General features: G+C 47.7%; 1 protein-coding gene across 1 annotated transcript in view; it reads left to right on the plus strand.

Annotated features, from left to right (window-relative positions):
• The window catches only part of LOC149351200 (beta-alanine transporter-like), a 77956-nt gene that overhangs the window by 51045 nt on the left and 7227 nt on the right, over positions 1-19684 (plus strand). Inside the window, exons 11-12 of the mRNA XM_089576985.1 lie at positions 8406-8471; positions 14472-14598. Of these exons, the coding sequence (XP_089433111.1) occupies positions 8406-8471; positions 14472-14562 (157 nt within the window). The 3' untranslated portion in view covers positions 14563-14598. The remainder of the gene's footprint in view (positions 1-8405; positions 8472-14471; positions 14599-19684) is intronic.

The raw sequence follows: 19684 nt of genomic DNA on the forward strand, positions 1-19684 counted from the left end.
TCCATCGAAACCTGGAGAAACTATTTCCGCACAGTAACCCCTTTGGCAATTTACTGACACATTTCTCTAAGTGCCCATCTCACGTTGGCATCGTCGACCGGGTCGCTGATAAGCTAGCGAAGTGGACCTTGGTTTACGGCTGCGAGGTGGGCTGCTTCGAATTGCGCACTACTTCTAAGAAAGTTTGTGCAATCGCCTCACGTCAGTGCGGAACCGATTCCTCACGACGTAAGTGTCGCGCCCTGGAAAAGCTGCAAGCTTACGGCATGCAACCTCAGCATCTCACCAGCTAGCTTTGCTGCATAAGGCAGTACAGGCGGTCATTTGACTCGATAGCTTCACGAAACTGGCCGAGCACTGTCATCGCTCTAAGCGTGCCGCCCACGTCATCGGAGCTGCATCTCACGTCCTCAGGGACTGCGTAGGGCAAAGCAGTGAAGAGAAAATCTGTAGGCGTGCGAGTATGCGGGCAGGAATCTAAGTCGGTGGTACAAGCCAGATTAGTCTCCCTCGGGGCAGAAGCTGGCCCGGTATGCCAGTAGAGGCGAAACTTAATTCGTGAAGAGTTAATCCACGGCATGCTGGCAGATCAATTTGCAGCATTTCAGCATGAACTTATCCGCATGCAACTCAGAAACAGCCCTGGGGTGGCTCTACCTTTCTTTGTTCTACTGAAAACCTGGGCTAGTTGTAAAAGTAGTCCATAATATAAACAGGGGTGGCTATTATCCTGTGATTCTCCTCCAATGTCATTCGCGTTTTCGTGCTACTGCTTGCATTATAGCCTACCGCTCTTACTTCGCCATTCTTCAGCCCCAATTAAATATCTTCCATTTGAAGTATCCACAAGGCACAACTGGCAATGAAGGAAATTTCTCCGTTCGGGCAAGAAATCACAGACCCTTTCCCGTATGGTGCTTGCAGTTAAAGACGGACCGAGAACAGGCAACTAAGGGACAACAGCCTTACTTACCTCTCAAGACACGAATATATATATATATATATATATATATATATATATGTATATATATAGGAGGAGCACCCTGGAGGTGCTCCTCCTATTTCGTTCCTCGATGAGGAGGACACCCTGTATATATAACTTGGACCAAGGTTTATAAAAAAACGAAGCGTTCTTCAGAACTAAAATCGCGTGGATGTTGTTAAGGTTTATCTGAAGTTACAGTACCATTTTTTAGCTCCTCCTATTTGAATAATTAGTCGAGAGAAATAAATTAACTTTTTAAATATAGCTTGAAACGTTCAGGCGTCAATAGGAAAGTTGTGGAGCTCCACAAATATCGTTCAACCCAGGCACTTCCAACGAGACAGACTTAGCGTCGCCGTTTTCATTCGGGAAAAACGAAAGCCCGCGGAGTTTAAAAAATACCACGTGACAGCGTGCTGCGTACGCCCGGATGCGCCGCGATTACAGCGTTCTCATCCCGCGATTACAGCGTTCTCATCCGTGCTTTGTAATGGTGTCTTCGACTGGTCGTTTCAGATCGCTCTAGAGCGCTCTAAGATGCAGCGCACGTTCGGCTGGTTGAAATCAAGCGCTCTGACTACATTCGGCTGGTTCTGTCAGAGCGCCCGCCTCCAGCTCAGAGCGCTCTGAGGCGCTCCGAGAAAAAAGTCGGAGCGGCCCCGAGATGTGCTCACGTGACAGAGCCACTTCCGCCGTTTCATGGAGACGGATGCGAAGCCAGGGTAGCCAGGGCACATCACGACCGGTCTGGCGAGGCATTCTTACGCATCCGTAGAAGCAAGTTTTGGCGCTTTAGGTATTAGACGCAGTTAAAACGTCCCTGCTGTGTGGCTCTGTGAGGGGAAATGTCGAAAAGCAGACGAATCATTAAGCTAGGTACGCCGTCTGTGTTGCTGTCACATCTGGGGGCTGCCGCGGCATATCCAGAGTGGTACAACGGGACACTAAGTTTTTTTTTTTTTTTCGACGCGAGCCGGAGACGAAGAACTGCTGGGGCAGCGATACAGGTTCAGCGGCGACGGCGGCGTGGGCGGTGCAGACTGTGTGATTGCTGTCGTTGACACCCATAGAGTTTCTTACTATTACCTAGAGGGAAAGCTGGCGACCCCTCTATGGGAGTTTGCATGGAGACCCCACGTGACCACCTCAGCCACCATGGGCGCTCAAAGCATCATGGGGCGGTGAGCTACTTGTTGCGGAACTGCAACTTTTGGCCAAAAAATAATAGAAAAATAAAGCTGTTTGATAACTACAAACGTCCTAACATTCAATATCTTGTCTAATGATTGCAACAAACGAGCAGAAAAGCATTTAAGTGCAAAGTTTGCCCAAAATAAGAGACGACTCGCTCTCCTATTGGCCAAGCAGTGAACACTATAAAAACTAATATTTCGTAATTAACAGGCGCACTTTTAAAAGTAAATATGTTTTTAAAAAATATGTTGTTGCTTAAATGCTATAAGAGGTTTTTTAATGGCATTTCGGAAAAGTTAAACCTTCTATTGGCGTCGTGTGTCGTCGCGGTTTCACTACTATGAGTTTTGCCCACTGCGTTCGTGCGAAAGTCGTCTGCGCACACACGAACAGCGTTTTCAGAATGAAACGTCTTAGTAGTGCCACTCCATGCTCCCAAAAAATTACGACTGTGCCGCAACAAGTAGCTCACCGCCCCATGATGCTTTGGGCGTCCATGGTGGCTGAAGTGCAGCGCCGCCAGCTTTCCCTCTAGGTAATAGTAAGAAACTCTATGTTGACACCAGCCGCAGCAGCAGCGCCACTGCGGTGTGGCGATTCCGGAAGTTAGGTCCTTTCCCTCCTTCTTGCGCTTTCGCTCTGAAAACTTGCTGACCATTCGGCTTGACCGGTCTCGCTGTGCGCTCGGAGCTAGAGCGGCTCTCACGTTGCCAAATCCGAACCGGATCGTGGGAGCGACCAGTCGAAGACACCATAAGAAACATCACCCGCTTCGGGCCTTTCGTGCTGCCCAAGACAGGGCTTCGCGATGTGCTTGGTTTCAAGATAAGCGCCAGAGGGTACGGGCGGCAATTGAAAGAATGCGCGGCTTCCGTCATTCATCGTGATTGACACGACGTTATCAAGCTTCTTATATGCGTCTTTGCTTGTTGGGATCCTGCTCCCAAATTCAAACTTATGAGATTGTCGTCGTTCCTCAGCATGCATTCTGCTAACGTGAGTGTGCAGTTATTGCCGAAGAAACGGGAGCGGCTCTTTCTTTCAACTGCCGCCCGTATCCACTGGCGCTTAACTTGGAACCAAACACATCGCGAAGCCCTGTCTTGGGCAGCACGAAAGGCCCGAAGCGGGTGATGTTTCTTACAAAGCACGGGTGAGAGCGCTGTAATCGCGGCGCATCCGGGCGCACGGAACGCGCTGTCACGTGGTATCTTTTAAACTCCGCGGGCTTTCGTTTTTCCCGAATAAAAACGGCCACGCTGAGTCTATCTCGTTGGAAGTGCCTGGGTTGGCCGATATTTGTGGAGCTCCACAACTTTCCTATTGACGCCTGAACGTTTCAAGCTATATTTAAAAAGTTAATTTATTTCTCTCGACTAATTATTCAAATAGGAGGAGCTAAAAAATGGTACTGTAACTTCAGATAAACCTTAACAACATCCACGCGATTTCAGTTCTGAAGAACGCTTCGTTTTTTTATAAACCTTGGTCCAAGTTAGCTGGGACACCCTGTATATATGCGCCGCCGCGGTGGCTCAGCGGTTATGGTGCTCGGCTGCTGACCCAAAAGACGCGGGTTCGATCCCGGCCGCGACGACTAGAATTTCTTTGGAGGAGAAATTCTAGAGGCCCGTGTACTGTGCGATGTCAGTGCACGTTAAAGAACCCCAGGTGGTCGAAATTTCCGGAGCCCTCCACTACGGCGTCTCTCATAGCCTTAGTCGCTTTGGGACGTTAAACCCCATAAAACCAACCAAACCTATATATATATATATATATATATATATATATATATATTGCCACGTATCATTGCAGTGTCCGTTCGTTCGCGCAAGGCCACAGGAAAGGGGTGTTATCATCTTTGTTCGTGACGCGAGAAGCGACGGGACTAATCTCGATTGATCACAGCCGTGAAGAGCTGCATCTAGATTACTCTAGATGATCTCGACCTGTTATCTCGAAGTTTCCTTGCCGGCTTTAAATTGAACGATGCCGCGAGCAGCGGGCATTCGTAGTTCGACGACTGACGAGCACGTTTCTTGCTTACGCCGCCGCCGAGTGATTCAGTTCTTTTGCGGGCGCAAGTCAGCGCAAATAAAAAGTTTCGTTTCCAAGACTGGTTGGTGTCTTCCTGACCACTGGACTGCCGTCATTACAACGTGACAATATATATATATATATATATATATATATATATATATATATATATATATATATATATATATATATATATATATATATATATATATATATACAGGGTGTTTCACCTAAGACTTTCTGCAATTTAAAAACAAAAGCTATTTGAATTAGATAAGTGCTTTTTCAGGCATAGCATTGTCAGTGGTGTAGTACATCATAATGAAGCTAAGACGTGCTAACTAACAGGCTTTTTAACTAATATTTAATAGTTAACTTTTAAACTATTACCGTTGGGCTGCTTAATTATTGAGAGCCATGTAGCCCACCGTAAGTAACGCCCATATCCGTTTTTAGAATTTCGAGAACTCGATTATCCTCGGCGCTGTGGCCCAACAAATTTTGGCTATTTCGACGAGTTAGGTACACTGGAGAGGTTGCTTTGCCTGCAAGCTTCTCAAACCGCATGTATTTTGGCGCGATGTAGGCGAAATTTGTTGGCCCACAGCGCCGAGGATAATCGCGTTCTCGAATTTCTAAAAACGGATATGGACATCACTTACGGTTGGCTGCATGCCTCTCAATAATTAAGGAGCCCAACGGTAATAGTTTAAAAGTTAACTATTAAATATTGGTTAACAAGCCTGCTAGTTATCACGTCTTAGTTGAATTATGATGTACTACACCACTGACAATGCTATGCCAGAAGAAGCGCGCATCTAATTCAAATAGCTTATTTTTAAAAATTGCAGAAAGTCTTAGGTGAAACACCCTGTATAAGGAAAGGAACGAGGGGCTCGTTATAAATATGAGAGAAGCCAACAGCCACAGAAACCAAGGAGCACACGGGATCTTTTATTTTTTTTTTTAATTTTTTGTGGTGTTGATCAAGTAAGAATATTACTGAATATGTTGTCGCTTAAAGCAAATTGATTAGAAAAGCCGAAGAAAAAAAAAGACAACCACATGCCGCCGGTGGGATCCGAACCCACGACCTCCGACCTCCTTAGCGAGGGCCTCGGTTCTGGCAGCCTTGACGCCATAGGAAGCATAAGAGGGTTCTCACACAGCTTCCACCCTCGCTGTTCGATGGCGTTCTACGTCACACCAGCGGTAACTCAGGACGTTCCACGTCCGCCGCTTACGAACGTAGGTGGCGCTGATGAACACTCTCAAGGTTAGGTTATTTGTAAACATAAATACCCCCGAAAGCAGAAGGTTTGACAGCCGTCGCCGTAGCTCAGAGGTAGAGCACCGGACGCGTAATTCGGAGGTCGTGGGTTCGGATCCCACCGGCGGCATGTGGTTGTTTTTTCTTCTGCTTTTCTAATCAATTAGCTTTAAGCGACAACACACTCAGTAATATTCTTACTTGATCAACATTACAAAAAAATAAAAAATAAAATAAAAAATCCCCTGTGCTCCTTGGTTTCTGTGGCTGTTGGCTTCTCTCATATATATATATATATATATATATATATATATATATATATACGAGGTCTGTTAGAAAAGTATCTGACCTTTGGCCGTTGAAAAAAAAACTTGCATAACTGGAGCGTTGCAAACCTAGTCATCTTTAAAGTAGTCTACTTGGGACTCCACACACTTCTCCCAGCGGTGCTGCCATTGTGGGAAGTATTCCGAAAAGGCCCTTTTCGGAATGGAGTTTAGCTCAGCTGTCGTTGCAGCCATAATGTTCTTCCTTGTCTGAAATCGCGCTCCTTTCAATGGCCTTTTGATTTTGGGAACCAGCCAGAAATCGCAGGGGCCATATCAGGACAGTAAGGAGTCTGTTGAACAACAGGAGTCTGGTTTTTCACCAAAAAATCTGATTCGAGTGCGTGGAATGTGCAGGAGCATTGGCGCGATGGGTGCGCCACTTTCCTGTTGACCCGAGCTCCGGGTTCTTGCGCCGCACAGCATCACGTAGGCAACGGAGGACATCCCTGTAGTACTCTTTGGTCATTGTTTGACCCTGTAGAGTGCGTACTCGTGGTCTGCCACACAGAGGGTGTCAAAGAAAGCAGTCAGCATCACTTTCACATTGCTGCGCAATTGGCGGGCCTTCTTAAGTCTTGGTGACGTGGAATGCTTCCACTCTGACGACTGGGATCTGGTTTCCGGGTCGTACCTGAACACCCAAGACTCGTCACTAGTGATTATGATGTTGATGAAGTCGGGGTCACTGTTTGCGGAATCCAGCATGTCCTGTGAGACTTCAACACGAAGCTGCATTTGCTCCACCGTGAGCAGCTTCGGCACGAATTTCGCCGCAACTCTCTCCAAGGCCAAATCTTCGGTGATAATGGAATGTGCGGAGAAATTGCTCATGTCCGCATCTTCCTCAATTTCTCGGATAGTCACGCGACAGTCCCGCATCACCATAGCGTTCAGTTCGGCAATGACCTGGTCATTTTGGCATGTTGATGGCCGATTGGAGCGTGGCTCGTTCTCCACCGATGTGCGGCCATCTTTAAAACAATTGTAACATTGCTTAAACTGTGTGCTGCTCATAGCATCTTCACCGAAAGCCGTCTGAATATTTCTAATGGTTTCCACTCGGCTGTCGCCAAGTTTATGGCAAAATTTGTTGCAGTAGCGCTGCTCCTTTCACTCCGCCATTTTCCTTGCAATAAAAAACCGACGAGAGCACTGCACACTGCCTCACTCAAACGCTGCTTCCCAGCGACTGACGCTATCGGCAGGCGGGAAAAACTTCATGCATGCGCATGAAGGTTCAAGGTCGGCTGATGCAAGCGCGCTTGTCTCATATCCATCTGGTGTTCGCAAAAAAAAAAAAAAAAGTCGGATACTTTTCTAACAGACCTCGTATATATATATATAAGAACTTAAGATTATTACGCTGTGCAAGTTACACTTCAAAACTGAAGCTAATTTGTTCGTGTCATGGCACTACAAGTCGCGTTCCATGTGCTTGGTCATGACGTGCCGAAAAAAGGAGGGAGGCCGATTTTCTGCACGACAGAAGATAAAATAGATAACAAATTAACCGAGGTTTATATTTATCACGGAAAGTTTACAAGGGTGTATGAGACATTACTGCCCCGATGTGTACATTCCAAACAAAAGCTCTTTTTAATAATAGAAAAGAAGTTTTCATTGACTGTTAATTAAAGGGGTGCAGACACGAAAGTTTCTCAGTCTTCATTTTTTTGCATTGGAAGAGTTCTATGGGCCTAGTAATGATGAAAATGCGCTCAAAGCACCAGTGCGCAGCGTTAATAATTAATTACAAATGATTTTGTATAGCAGTTTCAGTCTCGGTTGGCGCCAGCACTGAAGTGCACTTTGACGTCGCGGTCGATCGGCCAACCTGATCTACCACAATACTGATGACGTCGGCGTCGTCGGCATGCACTGGTTGTTCCTGAGAGCAACCACTGAGTTCGGTGAGGTCGCAAGAATTGGTTCAAGTGCACCTTGACGTCACTCGATGTGGGTGGAAATTCTTTTTCTTTCTTTATTCAATTTTTAGCCCGCTTAGCCCGAAGGCGCTATAGCAGGGGGTTACAATGATGAAAAAAAAAAAAAACACATCTTCATTCATACAACCATGCCGAGCGACTCCTCTGACAACATTCAAAATCATGTTAAACTTTGTTCCGCTCAGCGCCTGCGGCTGAATATTGCTACAGGACATCTCATTACGCCCATGCAGCAAATCGTATCATTTGTTTGCGTTCAAAATTTAGTGTTTGTACCCCTGTAATGTGGTGAGTGCGCATTTCCTCCTTTTTAATTAAGAATGTACACGAGTCTTGGCCTGCTATCGACTGGGGCGGTCGCTTCATCTAACTTTTGTTCTAAAGAAAGAAAAACGCTGAAAAAAACAGAATTTAATCCAAAATCAAGTTTCTTTTTAAATTCTGGAAAGTTCGAGGTGTGGCGTTAACCGCATAGGAGGTTTTTAAAGTGTACTGTGCGATGTCAGTGCACGTAAAAGAACCCCAGGTGGTCGAAATTTCCGGAGTCCTCCACTACGGCGTCTCTCATAGCCTTAGTCGCTTTGGGACGTTAAACCCCATAAACCAAACCAAACCAAATTGTGATTTATTACCTCACTTTTCAGAGACATGAAGTGCCGAAGCATTGCCTGGGAGTTCAAGTACCCACAGGTTCCTTCCCCCATTCCAAGGTACGTCTTAATGAAAAAGTTATATATAGAGAGAGACAGAGAGCGAGAGAAACAAAGGCGTGCAATTTTTTTCTCGCAGCACATTATTCACGCGTTTAGCGGTGTGTGGTTTTCGTGTTAGAGCCCTGTGAAGAAAATATGTAGCGACTTTACTTGTCTTTTTGTAAAATATAAGTCTTCATTTCAGCAAATATTCTTTCTATTCACATTGCATATAGTCTGAGAAATTAAAATAAAAGTTCGATTCGGACCGCTGCATTCGGTCAACCAACTATATGTCATACGCAGAAATTCTACACAAAAGCATTTTTCAACGGGAAAGAGTTCGGGAAGGCCATTGTATGATTTCACTGTAACAATCAATATATCCGCAGATATCCCGTCGGTAGGTTTGTATTTTTTTTTTTACAATTAGCGTTCTTGCTGTCGTCAGAACTATTTCCCATTGGTTTTTTATTGCACTCATAACTGCTCGACGTGAGCGTTGGAAAAACTTCAAATGAAAGATTTTGCTACGCAAGAATGCACCATTACCTTCAATATTTCCATAACAGTACTTTACAGCATTCCGATATTCAAATTTTGGGTCCACGAATACTGGACATGATTCTGTGAATAGCTATAGTACCCATACCCATACTGTCCGGATGTTCTTTCGAGGAGATAGCCCAAACGGCACATCCTCACCACACTCATCAGCCAGCTTAAGCGGAAAACTTGAACCTAACTTTAGCTCACGAAGACGGTATGAGGCAGGAGAGAAGAGACTGCTTCTCTCCATACAAAAATGAAGAGAGGCCCCTCGCTGCTCAGCCTGCGAAGTCTGTGTTCAAATACCGTATTAATGCAGGTTAGACAGCACGAAACTGCGACCAACCCCCGCTTTCCGAGGATCTTACTCTTTAAAAAAGGTGACGCATTAAACGTAAATAAGCTCCGATTATAATCACGCTTTCCTATTTGAAGGGTCCTGCAGTTGAAAAAAAAAAACGAAGAGTGATTTTATTCGCGTTGACAGAGCACTTGAACAGACCACTCGCATTACATTCTGAAATGACAGTGCATGTTCAAATAGCATGAAGCGTAGTGCTTCATGCGTATACTGCTTATTAAGTGACGATGTGAAAAAATACCTGTGAACTAGACGTTTCAAATCGTAGTAAGCAAACCAATGATATGCGTCAACAAATGAAAAAAGAATGAGGAACTGAGAGAACAAAAGCAACGCTTGAAAATTTGAAAATCCTTTATTTCTCTGGCAGCATACATCCTTGAGAGGGAACACAAAAAAAAAGCTGCATTGTGCAGCTTGGAGGCCCATTGTGCCCACAGTTCCGGCAGCAAGCACAGCGCGAGAACACAAGAGCAAGGCATACACACAAAATACATAACGGGGAAGCAAATTCAACGAGCAGTACATGTCATGAAATCACAGTTGGTTAGATCGGTGAAGAGGACAAAGTGCAGAAATTAGGGATTTTCTAGAGGTGTTTTCCAGTATAACATTTTTGTCTTCGAGGGCATTAGTTAAGGAGTGCATTAAGTAGGGCATGAGCTCTCGCAAGCTCATCTGGTAGTGATCTGGATGGGTATAAGTACCCTGGATTCCTAAGATGATGAGCTTAGAAGAAATAATACGGCCAGTTAATAGGTAAGAGATTGTATATTTAATTTTGCTAAAATATATGACGGTGATATTCATGTTGATGTCGCCTTCACAGGGCTTACGTCGGGCTTGGTGGACACACGAAAAGATGATCCCGTTTATCTGACCAATTAGCCGAAACTTATTGATATTCGTTTATTGCTGGTCTCATCGTCTATGTTGAAATCGCAGTTTACGACGAAAGCAGTGTCGAAAGCGATGAGCGACTTTCGTGCTGCCTTGCGAACTTGCGTTAGTGAGGTATGGCCGCGTACCACTTGCTATGCTAAAGGCGCGGTCTTGGCATGGTTGTTAAAGATTACTTCAGAATTTGCATCCATAATCAGAGGACGAGGTGGCAGTTTTTATGGCCATGGATACATCAAAAAACGCATTTATGGGGTTAAATACGATAACATTGCCATGAAGCCGTCCATGTAACTTCCGTGTAGCAAAGCTTCCGGACTATACCTCTGTCGTGTCCGGTCGCTGTGTTGAATGCAGCGAAAGACGCACACGGTACTTTTAGACTTCGTTTATTTAAAGCCGATGAGGGTGCGACCAGCGTCGACCGAGGCAGGAGCCGAACTGGCCGCCCGAAGAAAGGAGGGAGTGGAGAAGCGTCCACGGCAGGGAGTGGCTTCCCAGAACAGGAGGAGGGTGCGGGGGCGCACCGTGGGGGGGCATCCGGCGACAGCGTGCGATGAGGGGCAAGCGGTCGTTAGGAGGGGATGCGAGTGGTCGTTAGGAGGAGGATTGAGTGGTCGTTAGGAGGAGGATGCGAACTGTCGTTAGGAGGGGAATGCGAGTGGTCGTTAGGAGGGGGCGCACACACACAAAAGCAATAAGGGGACACAACACTTCCTTCCCCCTTAGAAAGTTGCCTGGTATCGTGCAGGGGGTCGGCGCTCACGCGTGGAGGCGCGCTGGCTTTGTGCGCTCGGGGGAGAAACACTTGTAGGCTGGCTGTTGTTCGCTGTGTCTCCTAGGTCTGTCCTGGGCGAAGTCTTTTCTTCCGGGAAGAGGTGCCAGGCTATGTGGGAAGATGGTGCACGTGTTCTCTCCGCTGGCGGACAGCTCTCAGACGGCGTCGTAAATCTACGCAGCTGGTTGAGATGTCGGCGTGCTACTGTGCCATGTATGTTGACGAGCCAAGAGCGCAGGCCTATGCGTCTGACAATTGTAGCTTCCTCCCAGCGTGGCTTTTTCAGAAACTGTCGGGCGAGGACGCGCTGCCCCTCATTAAGCGTGCCGCAGCGCGGAATTGCTTTTTCTTCCCGGAACGTCTCTGCCTTTGGCTCGGGGAGGATGGCTGTGAGCTGGGTTCGCATTTCACGCTCGAACATCATTTTCGAGGGGGTCTCGCCTGTTGTGCTCTGAACCGTCGTGTGCTGCTTGAAGAGAAAGCGCGCAAGGCGGCGCTGCAGCGAGCCTGTCTGATCTCTTTCAAGGGCGCGTTTTAGCTCGGCTACGTAGCGCTCGGCTTGTCCGTTTGTCGCTGGGTGGTAGGGGGCCGATGTAACTGATGAGATCCCGTTGTCGCGATAAAACTTGAGGATCTCCGCAGACACAAACGGTGTTCCGTTGTCCGACACTACCTTGCGCGGCAGGCCGAACGTTGCAAATAGTGATCGGAGGTTGTCAATGACTGCTGCCGAAGTCGTCTGTCCCATTTGCCTTATCTCAAGCCACTTTGTGTAGGCATCTACGACCACAAGGAAAGTGCAGCCCTCAATTGGTCCTGCAAAATCAATGTGCAGTGTGTGCCATGGTGTGTCTGGCTTTTCCCATTCTGGGACAGGAGCTTTCGGCGGGGCGCTCCGGCTGCTCTGGCAAGGCTTGCATTCTCGCACCACTGTTTCGATGTCGTTGTCAATGCCAGGCCACCACATGTAGCTTCTGGCACACTTTTTCATTGCAACGATGCCCCGATGTCCGGCGTGGATGAGAGACATAGCATGTGCGCGTAGTTCTCTCGGCATCACAACTCGGGACCCAAATATGATGCAGCCGCGATGGGTGCTCAACTCTGTAGCTCGCCTGCGGTAAGCGTCGAAGTTGTCCCCTTTGAGTTTATGCACGTTGCCTTGTTGAACAGCTGTGTAAACTAGCCGGAGAGCTGCGCACTTCTGCGTAGATGCTGCAACTGTGCCTGCTGTAAGCGGAGGTTCTGGCAGTGCTTCGAACATCAGAACGTCTCCTGGTGGAAATGGTTCGTCAACAGTTGCGTCTAGTGGCAGACGGCTTAGCGCATCGGCGTCTTGATGTTTACTCCCATTGCGGTAGACCAGAGCGTAGTCGTACGCTGAGAGTTTGATGGAATGCTGCGTCGGCTCGATGACACCTTGCTGCTCCAGTTTGTCCAACTCTTTTTCAACTGAATCTCGGAGAGCAAACGGCACCGGCCTGGCCTTCAGAAATTTGGGTTGCGCGTTGTCCAACAACTCCAGTGTGACCGGGGGCCCTTCGTTTCCTGGAATCTCTTCCGAGAATACTCTTTCGTATTTCTCTTGCAGTTGCTCAACCATGTTCTGGCTCGGCGTCTGGTGTATGCCGCATATCATCACGCCTAGTGGAGAAAACCAGTTTCTCCCTAGAAGGCTTGATCCTGTGCCCTTCACAACAAGCAGAGGTAGCGTATGGGTCTGGCCGTTGTAGTTAACCTGCACGTTGGCAGAGCCCAATAGTGGCAGATTCTGTCCTGACCACGTTCGCAGGTGCGTGTCGTCTTGTTGCAGGGCGGGTGCGTCAGATGGCCATGAAGTTCGGAACGTGTCCTCACTGATCAGAGTACAGGCTGCGCCGGAGTCCACCTCGAACTTAATCAGCTGGTGATGTACGCTTACTTCTGTAAAAATCTTCGGTCGCGTGCCGAGATTCATGGTGTTCAGGTCGTACAACACAGATGGTGTTGCTGATGTTGTTCCATGGAGATCAGATAGCGGCGTATTCTCTGAGGCGTTGACGCTGTGATTAGGCTGGGAAGGTGACTTTATCTTGGCAAGTCTCCGTTTCGTAATGCATGCTCTTTCGATATGCCCTCGCTTGTGGCAAAAATTACACGTGGCTGACTGGAATCGACATCCCTGGGGGTTGTGTTGGTCGTCACACCGCCAGCAGCGTTGTGCCTTTTTGACCGATTTTACAACAACAGAAGGCTTGCGCACCTGGTTGCTTGTCTGGTGTACCGGCTCGGTGTTCCGGCGAATCCCTCTCTGCTGGTGACCGGCGCTCTCCGCTCGAACGGCGATGTCGTAAGCTTTGCTGAATGTGAGGTCCTTCTCAGCGAACAGGCGCTGCTGCAGTGACTCGTCACTCAGTCCGCACACAAATCTGTCGCGTAACATCACGTCCAAGGGAAGCATGGTGGTGTTAGCAGAAGAAGCTGCGTCTCCCTCCTGCCCGGTAGCTGTTGTCGACAGCGTTCCAAAATTGCAGTCGGCAGCGAGCTTCTTGAGCGCGGCTACGTAGGCGCTCACAGTTTCTCCTCCCAGTTGATCTCGTCGTTGGAAGCGAGCCCGGCTGTAGACCTCGGATGGCCTTGGGTCGTAGTGCTTTTGCAGCGCTTTTACGATGTCGTCGTAAGACACTGCCGCTGGTGTGCTTGGCTGAATAAGGGCGCAGACAGTATCGTAGGTCTGCTCCCCGCACAGCGTCAGCAGGTTGGCCCTCTTCAAGGCTGGGTCTGTGATGTTGTTAGCTTCAAAGTAGAACTGAAGGCGTCCAACCCACGATGACCACGATGAGCCGTTGAACTCTGGTATCTGATTGGGAAACCCTCGCGTAGCCATGGCTTGTCAATAGCGTTGCGTAGCGCGGGTCGAATCCACTTTCTCGTCGCCACTGTCGTGTCCGGTCGCTGTGTTGAATGCAGCGAAAGACGCACACGGTACTTTTAGACTTCGTTTATTTAAAGCCGATGAGGGTGCGACCAGCGTCGACCGAGGCAGGAGCCGAACTGGCCGCCCGAAGAAAGGAGGGAGTGGAGAAGCGTCCACGGCAGGGAGTGGCTTCCCAGAACAGGAGGAGGGTGCGGGGGCGCACCGTGGGGGGGCATCCGGCGACAGCGTGCGACGAGGGGCAAGCGGTCGTTAGGAGGGGATGCGAGTGGTCGTTAGGAGGAGGATTGAGTGGTCGTTAGGAGGAGGATGCGAACTGTCGTTAGGAGGGGAATGCGAGTGGTCGTTAGGAGGGGGCGCACACACACAAAAGCAATAAGGGGACACAACAACCTCGTAGTGCGTTGCTCTGTGCTTTACCAACTTTTATTTTGAATCAAGGACAAAGGGTGCGAGTTTCGTTGGCGTGCGTGTCTGGGCATCGTGCACTAATATATTTTACATTGCTTCTTGCAGCCTCGTGAAGAGACAGGAGGAAATGAAGCAGAATGGCAATTGCACTGAGCGTCTGCGCACCGCTGAGGTCGTCAGAGTGACTGTCGTCTGAACGCGCGAAATCAAGAACGCCCGTCATTCACTACAGGTAGATATGTACAGGCACTGCTAAAAGTGGTAGGCCACATTGTACGCGCGTCTGTGATTAAAGGGGCCTGCCTTGCAAGGTAACAAAGATTCACATCTCTGTAAAATGACGTCGGCTATTATTAACGCGACTGTCAATTTCTATCCATTGTTTGAAAGTCAATTAATCGCTCCGCCTTGCCGAAAGAACGTTAAAGATCTCATAGAATGAGGACGACTCGAAGTGCTACTGAGTGCTCTAAATTACGATCCCAGAAATAAACGCAAGTGGGTGGAGGCACTGTTCGGGGGTTTTTTTTTTGCTGAAAAGAACTGTATCACAAATAGGTTGACATGCGATCATATCAGAAACACGATCGCATATGAGGCCACTGTGCTGTCTAATTCAGGAAGACTGCATGTCAGAGCAATGGGGCCACCACTCCGTTTTTTTAAGATCTTTACTGAAGCATGTTATGGAACCGTTTTTTATGATTAGCTGGACAGCATGGTTTTTGACGTCGTGCAAAGCAGTCCTTGTGAAGGCGCAGTTTATGACGATTGCTTTCGTTTCTCTTGAATAACTGTTGCCACTACTATCCTCGCAACCACAGAAATCCCTTCGGGTGAACTTTATGGGGAAGTGTACAAGTAACGTAGCATTCCACCGTACCATGATGCATTATATTTATATTTTTTCTTTGGTAAGGGCATCAGGTGAAAAACTATTCGACACTAATCCTTGGTTTTGGCTTTGTCCTCCGAATTAAGTCAGTATTAACCACCTGACTACTTTTATTTATTTATTTATTTATTTATTTATTTATTTATTTCCTCAAAGGTCTCGGTTGAGACATTACATGAGGGAGTGGACGGCATCTGGCAAACAATGGTAAAAAATGTTAAGATGAAAGGTTGGCGATGCTCCGTTTGAATTCTAGTGGGTTGATGATAATGGCAACTTCGGTGGGCAGGTCATTCCAGTCTCGTGCAGTACGCTGAAAAAATGACTGCTGAAATGTCACAGTATGGGCTTGTAGGGGATACACTGCGTTACTGTGGCTGAACCGGGCGATGCGGTGGGCTCTTTTTATGTAGGGGTTATCAAGAGGCAAAGAATGGAATAATTTATGAAAAAGGTTAAGACGTGCTATCTTACGGCGCGAGGCTAGGGGGGGGGGGGGGGGGGCAAGTTGATTTGAGCTTTTAGCGCTGAGATGCTTGAGTGGTAGGAATAATTAGATAGAATGAATCGTGTTGCGCGGTTCTGAACCAATTCGAGGGCGTTAGTAAGATTATTGTGGTGCGGATCAAAAATAGCGTTAGCATACTCAAGCTTGGGTCGCACAAAGGTTTGAAAAGCAAGCTGTTTAATAGGGGGAGGAGCGAGTGAAAGGTTACGGCGTAAATAACCTAGAGCACAATTAGGAGAATTTATTATGTGGTTAATATGACAGGTCCAAGTTAGGTCACGCGAGATAGGCACACCAAGATATTTGAATGATTCGGATGCTCCAATCTGCAGGTTATTAATATTATAATTAGGCACTACGTAATTACGACGCCGGTGAATGGACATTAACACGGTTTTAGAAATATTTAATGACATGAGCCATGTTTTACACCATTGATCATTCTTTGACGAGCATACTTCAGGGGTTAAAAAAAAAAAAATGTACACCGCGTTTAGCTACGATTCTTACCAGTTTTTAAAAAAAGGCTTTATGAGTTAGAAGAGCGTTGTTTGGCATAGCACTGCCTGTGGTGGTGTGCATTAGAATACAGGCAAGACGTGTTAACTAGCAGGCTGGCTAACTATCATCCAATAGTTAACTTTTTTACTATTACAGTTAGGCTCCTCATTTATTGAGAGACCTGTAGCCCACCGTAAGTAATATCCATAACAGTTTTTAGGTTTTCGTAACTACTGTTCTTGTCGCCGCTGCAGAGCAAGGAATTCTGGGCCCCCACACGGGTGAAACTTCAAGCGTGCGTCACATGGCGGCGAGGGCGTCACGTGCTCTTGGCTCTTTCCGCTGCGCCCGGTTGGGACGGCGAGTGTGCAGAGAGCACGCGACAAGCACGCTGCTGTGTGACGCACGCTCGTAGGCGTGGCTCGCGCTCACTCCGCACGTAGGAAGGCCGGAAAAACGCAACGTCCTTTGATGACGTGCTGCAGTGCCTATGGCGGTCAACTCGTATTGCCAGCGCTGTGGTACCAGATCATGAATATTCTTTTGCTTCGCCGATTGGTAAAAGGAAAATGATATCATCGCGAACAGCGCAGTCATTATTTTTGAGAGCGACGGAAGAAAGGAAAGTGCTTGTCATCGTGTAATGGAGCAGGTGGTTGAAATTTCGCGCCGTAGTCACTGCAATACCGCATCAGCGAGCGTTGTCGCGTTTTCGACTGATGGTGGGAATTTACGGTGTCTCCTCGTTCGCTCTAACGTAGTGGTGCGGCGACGATTGTTCGTTTCTGAGAAGCAATACCATTGCCCTTATACATATTTTGACAGTTGTACCACCTTCGTTCGTAATAAGCGAGAGTTCGTTTTAATGCAGCCGGTTAAGCATGCTCGACTGTATGTATGCGCTGTTTCAGGGAACTTGAACCAGCATTTTTGACAATAGGTTTTTTGAGCTATAGCATGTGCGGCACTGCAATACCAGTGTTGGCGGACATCGAAAAACAGTAATCAATGTTAACTAGTAAGCTGGTTAACTAATTTCTAACAATTAACTTTTTAACTATTGCAGTCAGGTGCCGGGTCGCAAGCGGAGATTATGAGCCAGCCGTTTGCAAAAGCCATATCGCTTTTTACAATTTTTAAAACGCGATTACCCTCAGCGCTATGGCACAACAAATTTCGGCCACCGATCGCCCTTTTCGGGAAGCGTGCTTCCTCGGGGAGCGCGAAACAATGGCCACCACTACGCGCCACTCCATGGCACACGTGTCACGTGACCTTATGCGTCCCGCCCGTGCTGCTCCAACCCACACGGGAGAGAGATCACGCGACATGTGCGCAATGGAGAGACGGTCGTCGCTTCGTGCGCGCAAAAAGGGGCTTTTAGCATACCGGCGACGTATTGGGGTAGACGTGTACGGGTTTACCGGACGCCAACTGCGCCCGCGCAATGGCCTCGCCTGGTCCCACCCATGCCACTGCACGTGCGCATGAGGCGTCCGGCAAATCGGTATACGTTCGCGCCAGTACGCGACGGTATGCTAGAAGCTTCTAAAGACGCGCGCATTTCGAAAATGGCCCGTGACGGCGAAAATTTACAATTGCAACCAGGGGCCGTGGTGTAATGGTTGGCAAGTTAACTGTTAGAAATTAGTTAACCATCTTACCAGTTAATATTATTGCTCTGTCTTTTGATGTCCGGCAACACTGGCATTACAAAGCCGTAGATTCAATCTCTATGTTTTGTTTCACCTTCGCTGAAACAACCTGTATTATATTGTGAAGCAGTGCACCCTAAGCGCGCTTGAATTTCAAGCACTCTCACTTGGCTGGATTGTGTTTGATTTGAAAGAAAAAAGAGACTTAAATTCGCCATAATACGGTATAATATACATATCTTTATCGTTCTCACACAGGCGCCAAGGCTTAACGGTGTAGGAAAGTTCCACCTAGCAGCGGTCGGCACGTAGGAGGTTACGTCTGATATAGTATGTGGCACCAACAAAGGGGTTCATTTTGCATTTTTAACAAATAATGGCAATAATTACAGGATAATGATGATACCAAAGTGTTACGCACAGCTGTCATAGGAAACTTTGAAAAAAAAAAAAAAACATTAAGCAGACGTTAACAACACTGTCAACGATAAATGCGCCCAAAAAAAGTTTGGAAAAGAAAGTTTCGAACCACTTCACACGTAGTGTTTTCAGTTGGTCAGTTCAAGATACTATAAAGCACCTTAAATAAGGAAAGGACGAAGTAGAAGGAAGAAACAGACCACGTGAATTAGCTTTCACCCTGTGTACAGAAGACCGCACCTGTGGTTAGTCAGTTAAAAGCGTATTTAATATACGGCAGTGCTGCTAACAGGAGCGAATAGCTGCGGCAACTTTCATTTGTTTGGGGCGAAAGGCAACAAGACTCCAAAAATAAAAAAAAGGAAGCAGCTGATTCTCAGCAATGGAAAGTTACGTCAGTATCTACTGAATATACAATGGTGCACGGACTTTGTCAAAAAGCTACAGCCCAATAAATTTGCTTCTGAACCACGCTGGAGGGCTCGTTTTGCATCGCCAGCGTTCCAAATTCCTCCAAGGTGAGAGACTGTCGTCCTCACCTCTCCTGAGCTCAGGACTTCAGGCGTGCTGGAGAGTCTGCTACACGGCTTAGCAGCAAAACCTTTGGCTGGGTATTTTTGACAAAGGATTATGCAAATGCTTCGACAAAGGCATTAGAAAGCTGAACAATGACATTTGCTCTGTCCAAATTGCACTTTGCTGCGCCCGTCAGAGCATGCGCTGGTAGAACACGACTCCTTCGCTTTCACTCTCCCAAAGTCACAGCCGGGCTTGACGGGGCGTTAGCACACGCATGGTCGCTTAGCCGCGCCGCGCCCAGACCGCCCGTGCCGGTGTGACGGCTAGTCGTGGTGCGTTCCAAGTGGTTTACCATGTAGGCCGTAGAGGGCACCGCATACAACACACTTGTCGCTTCTAACGGAGATGCAATGGGACGCGCGGGGCACGGAGGTCTGCGTACCAGTCCGTTATAAACAAGGCATTCCCGACTTTCCTTTTTCGCTGTCAGTTGGGGTTCTTTTCCACTTTTCTTCTTCTCCTCGCTTGCTGTTGCGTAGCGAGGTCAGGCCGTCTCGTTGTCGTTACGGCCCGGTCTTGTGATTGGCATTAATTAGCGCGAAGGACGATGACGAAGCCTTTCGTTGTAGAAACAAAAAGAAACTTTATACATATAAGATTAGCATGATGGTACAGTGTAGACAGAATCGAAACAAAGGGAGAGCAACCACAGAGTGGAGCCGCCAGAGCTCTCCCGGTCCAAAGCTCCTGGCGAGAACCCCCAGATTCCCGCCAACATCTGCTCTTAACCCCCTCAGCTCATCGCTGATTGGACCGGCCC

The sequence above is a fragment of the Amblyomma mixtum genome, chromosome 3 (assembly GCF_055824585.1).
Source record: "Amblyomma mixtum isolate Tamu chromosome 3, ASM5582458v1, whole genome shotgun sequence".
Lineage (NCBI taxonomy): Eukaryota > Metazoa > Arthropoda > Arachnida > Ixodida > Ixodidae > Amblyomma > Amblyomma mixtum.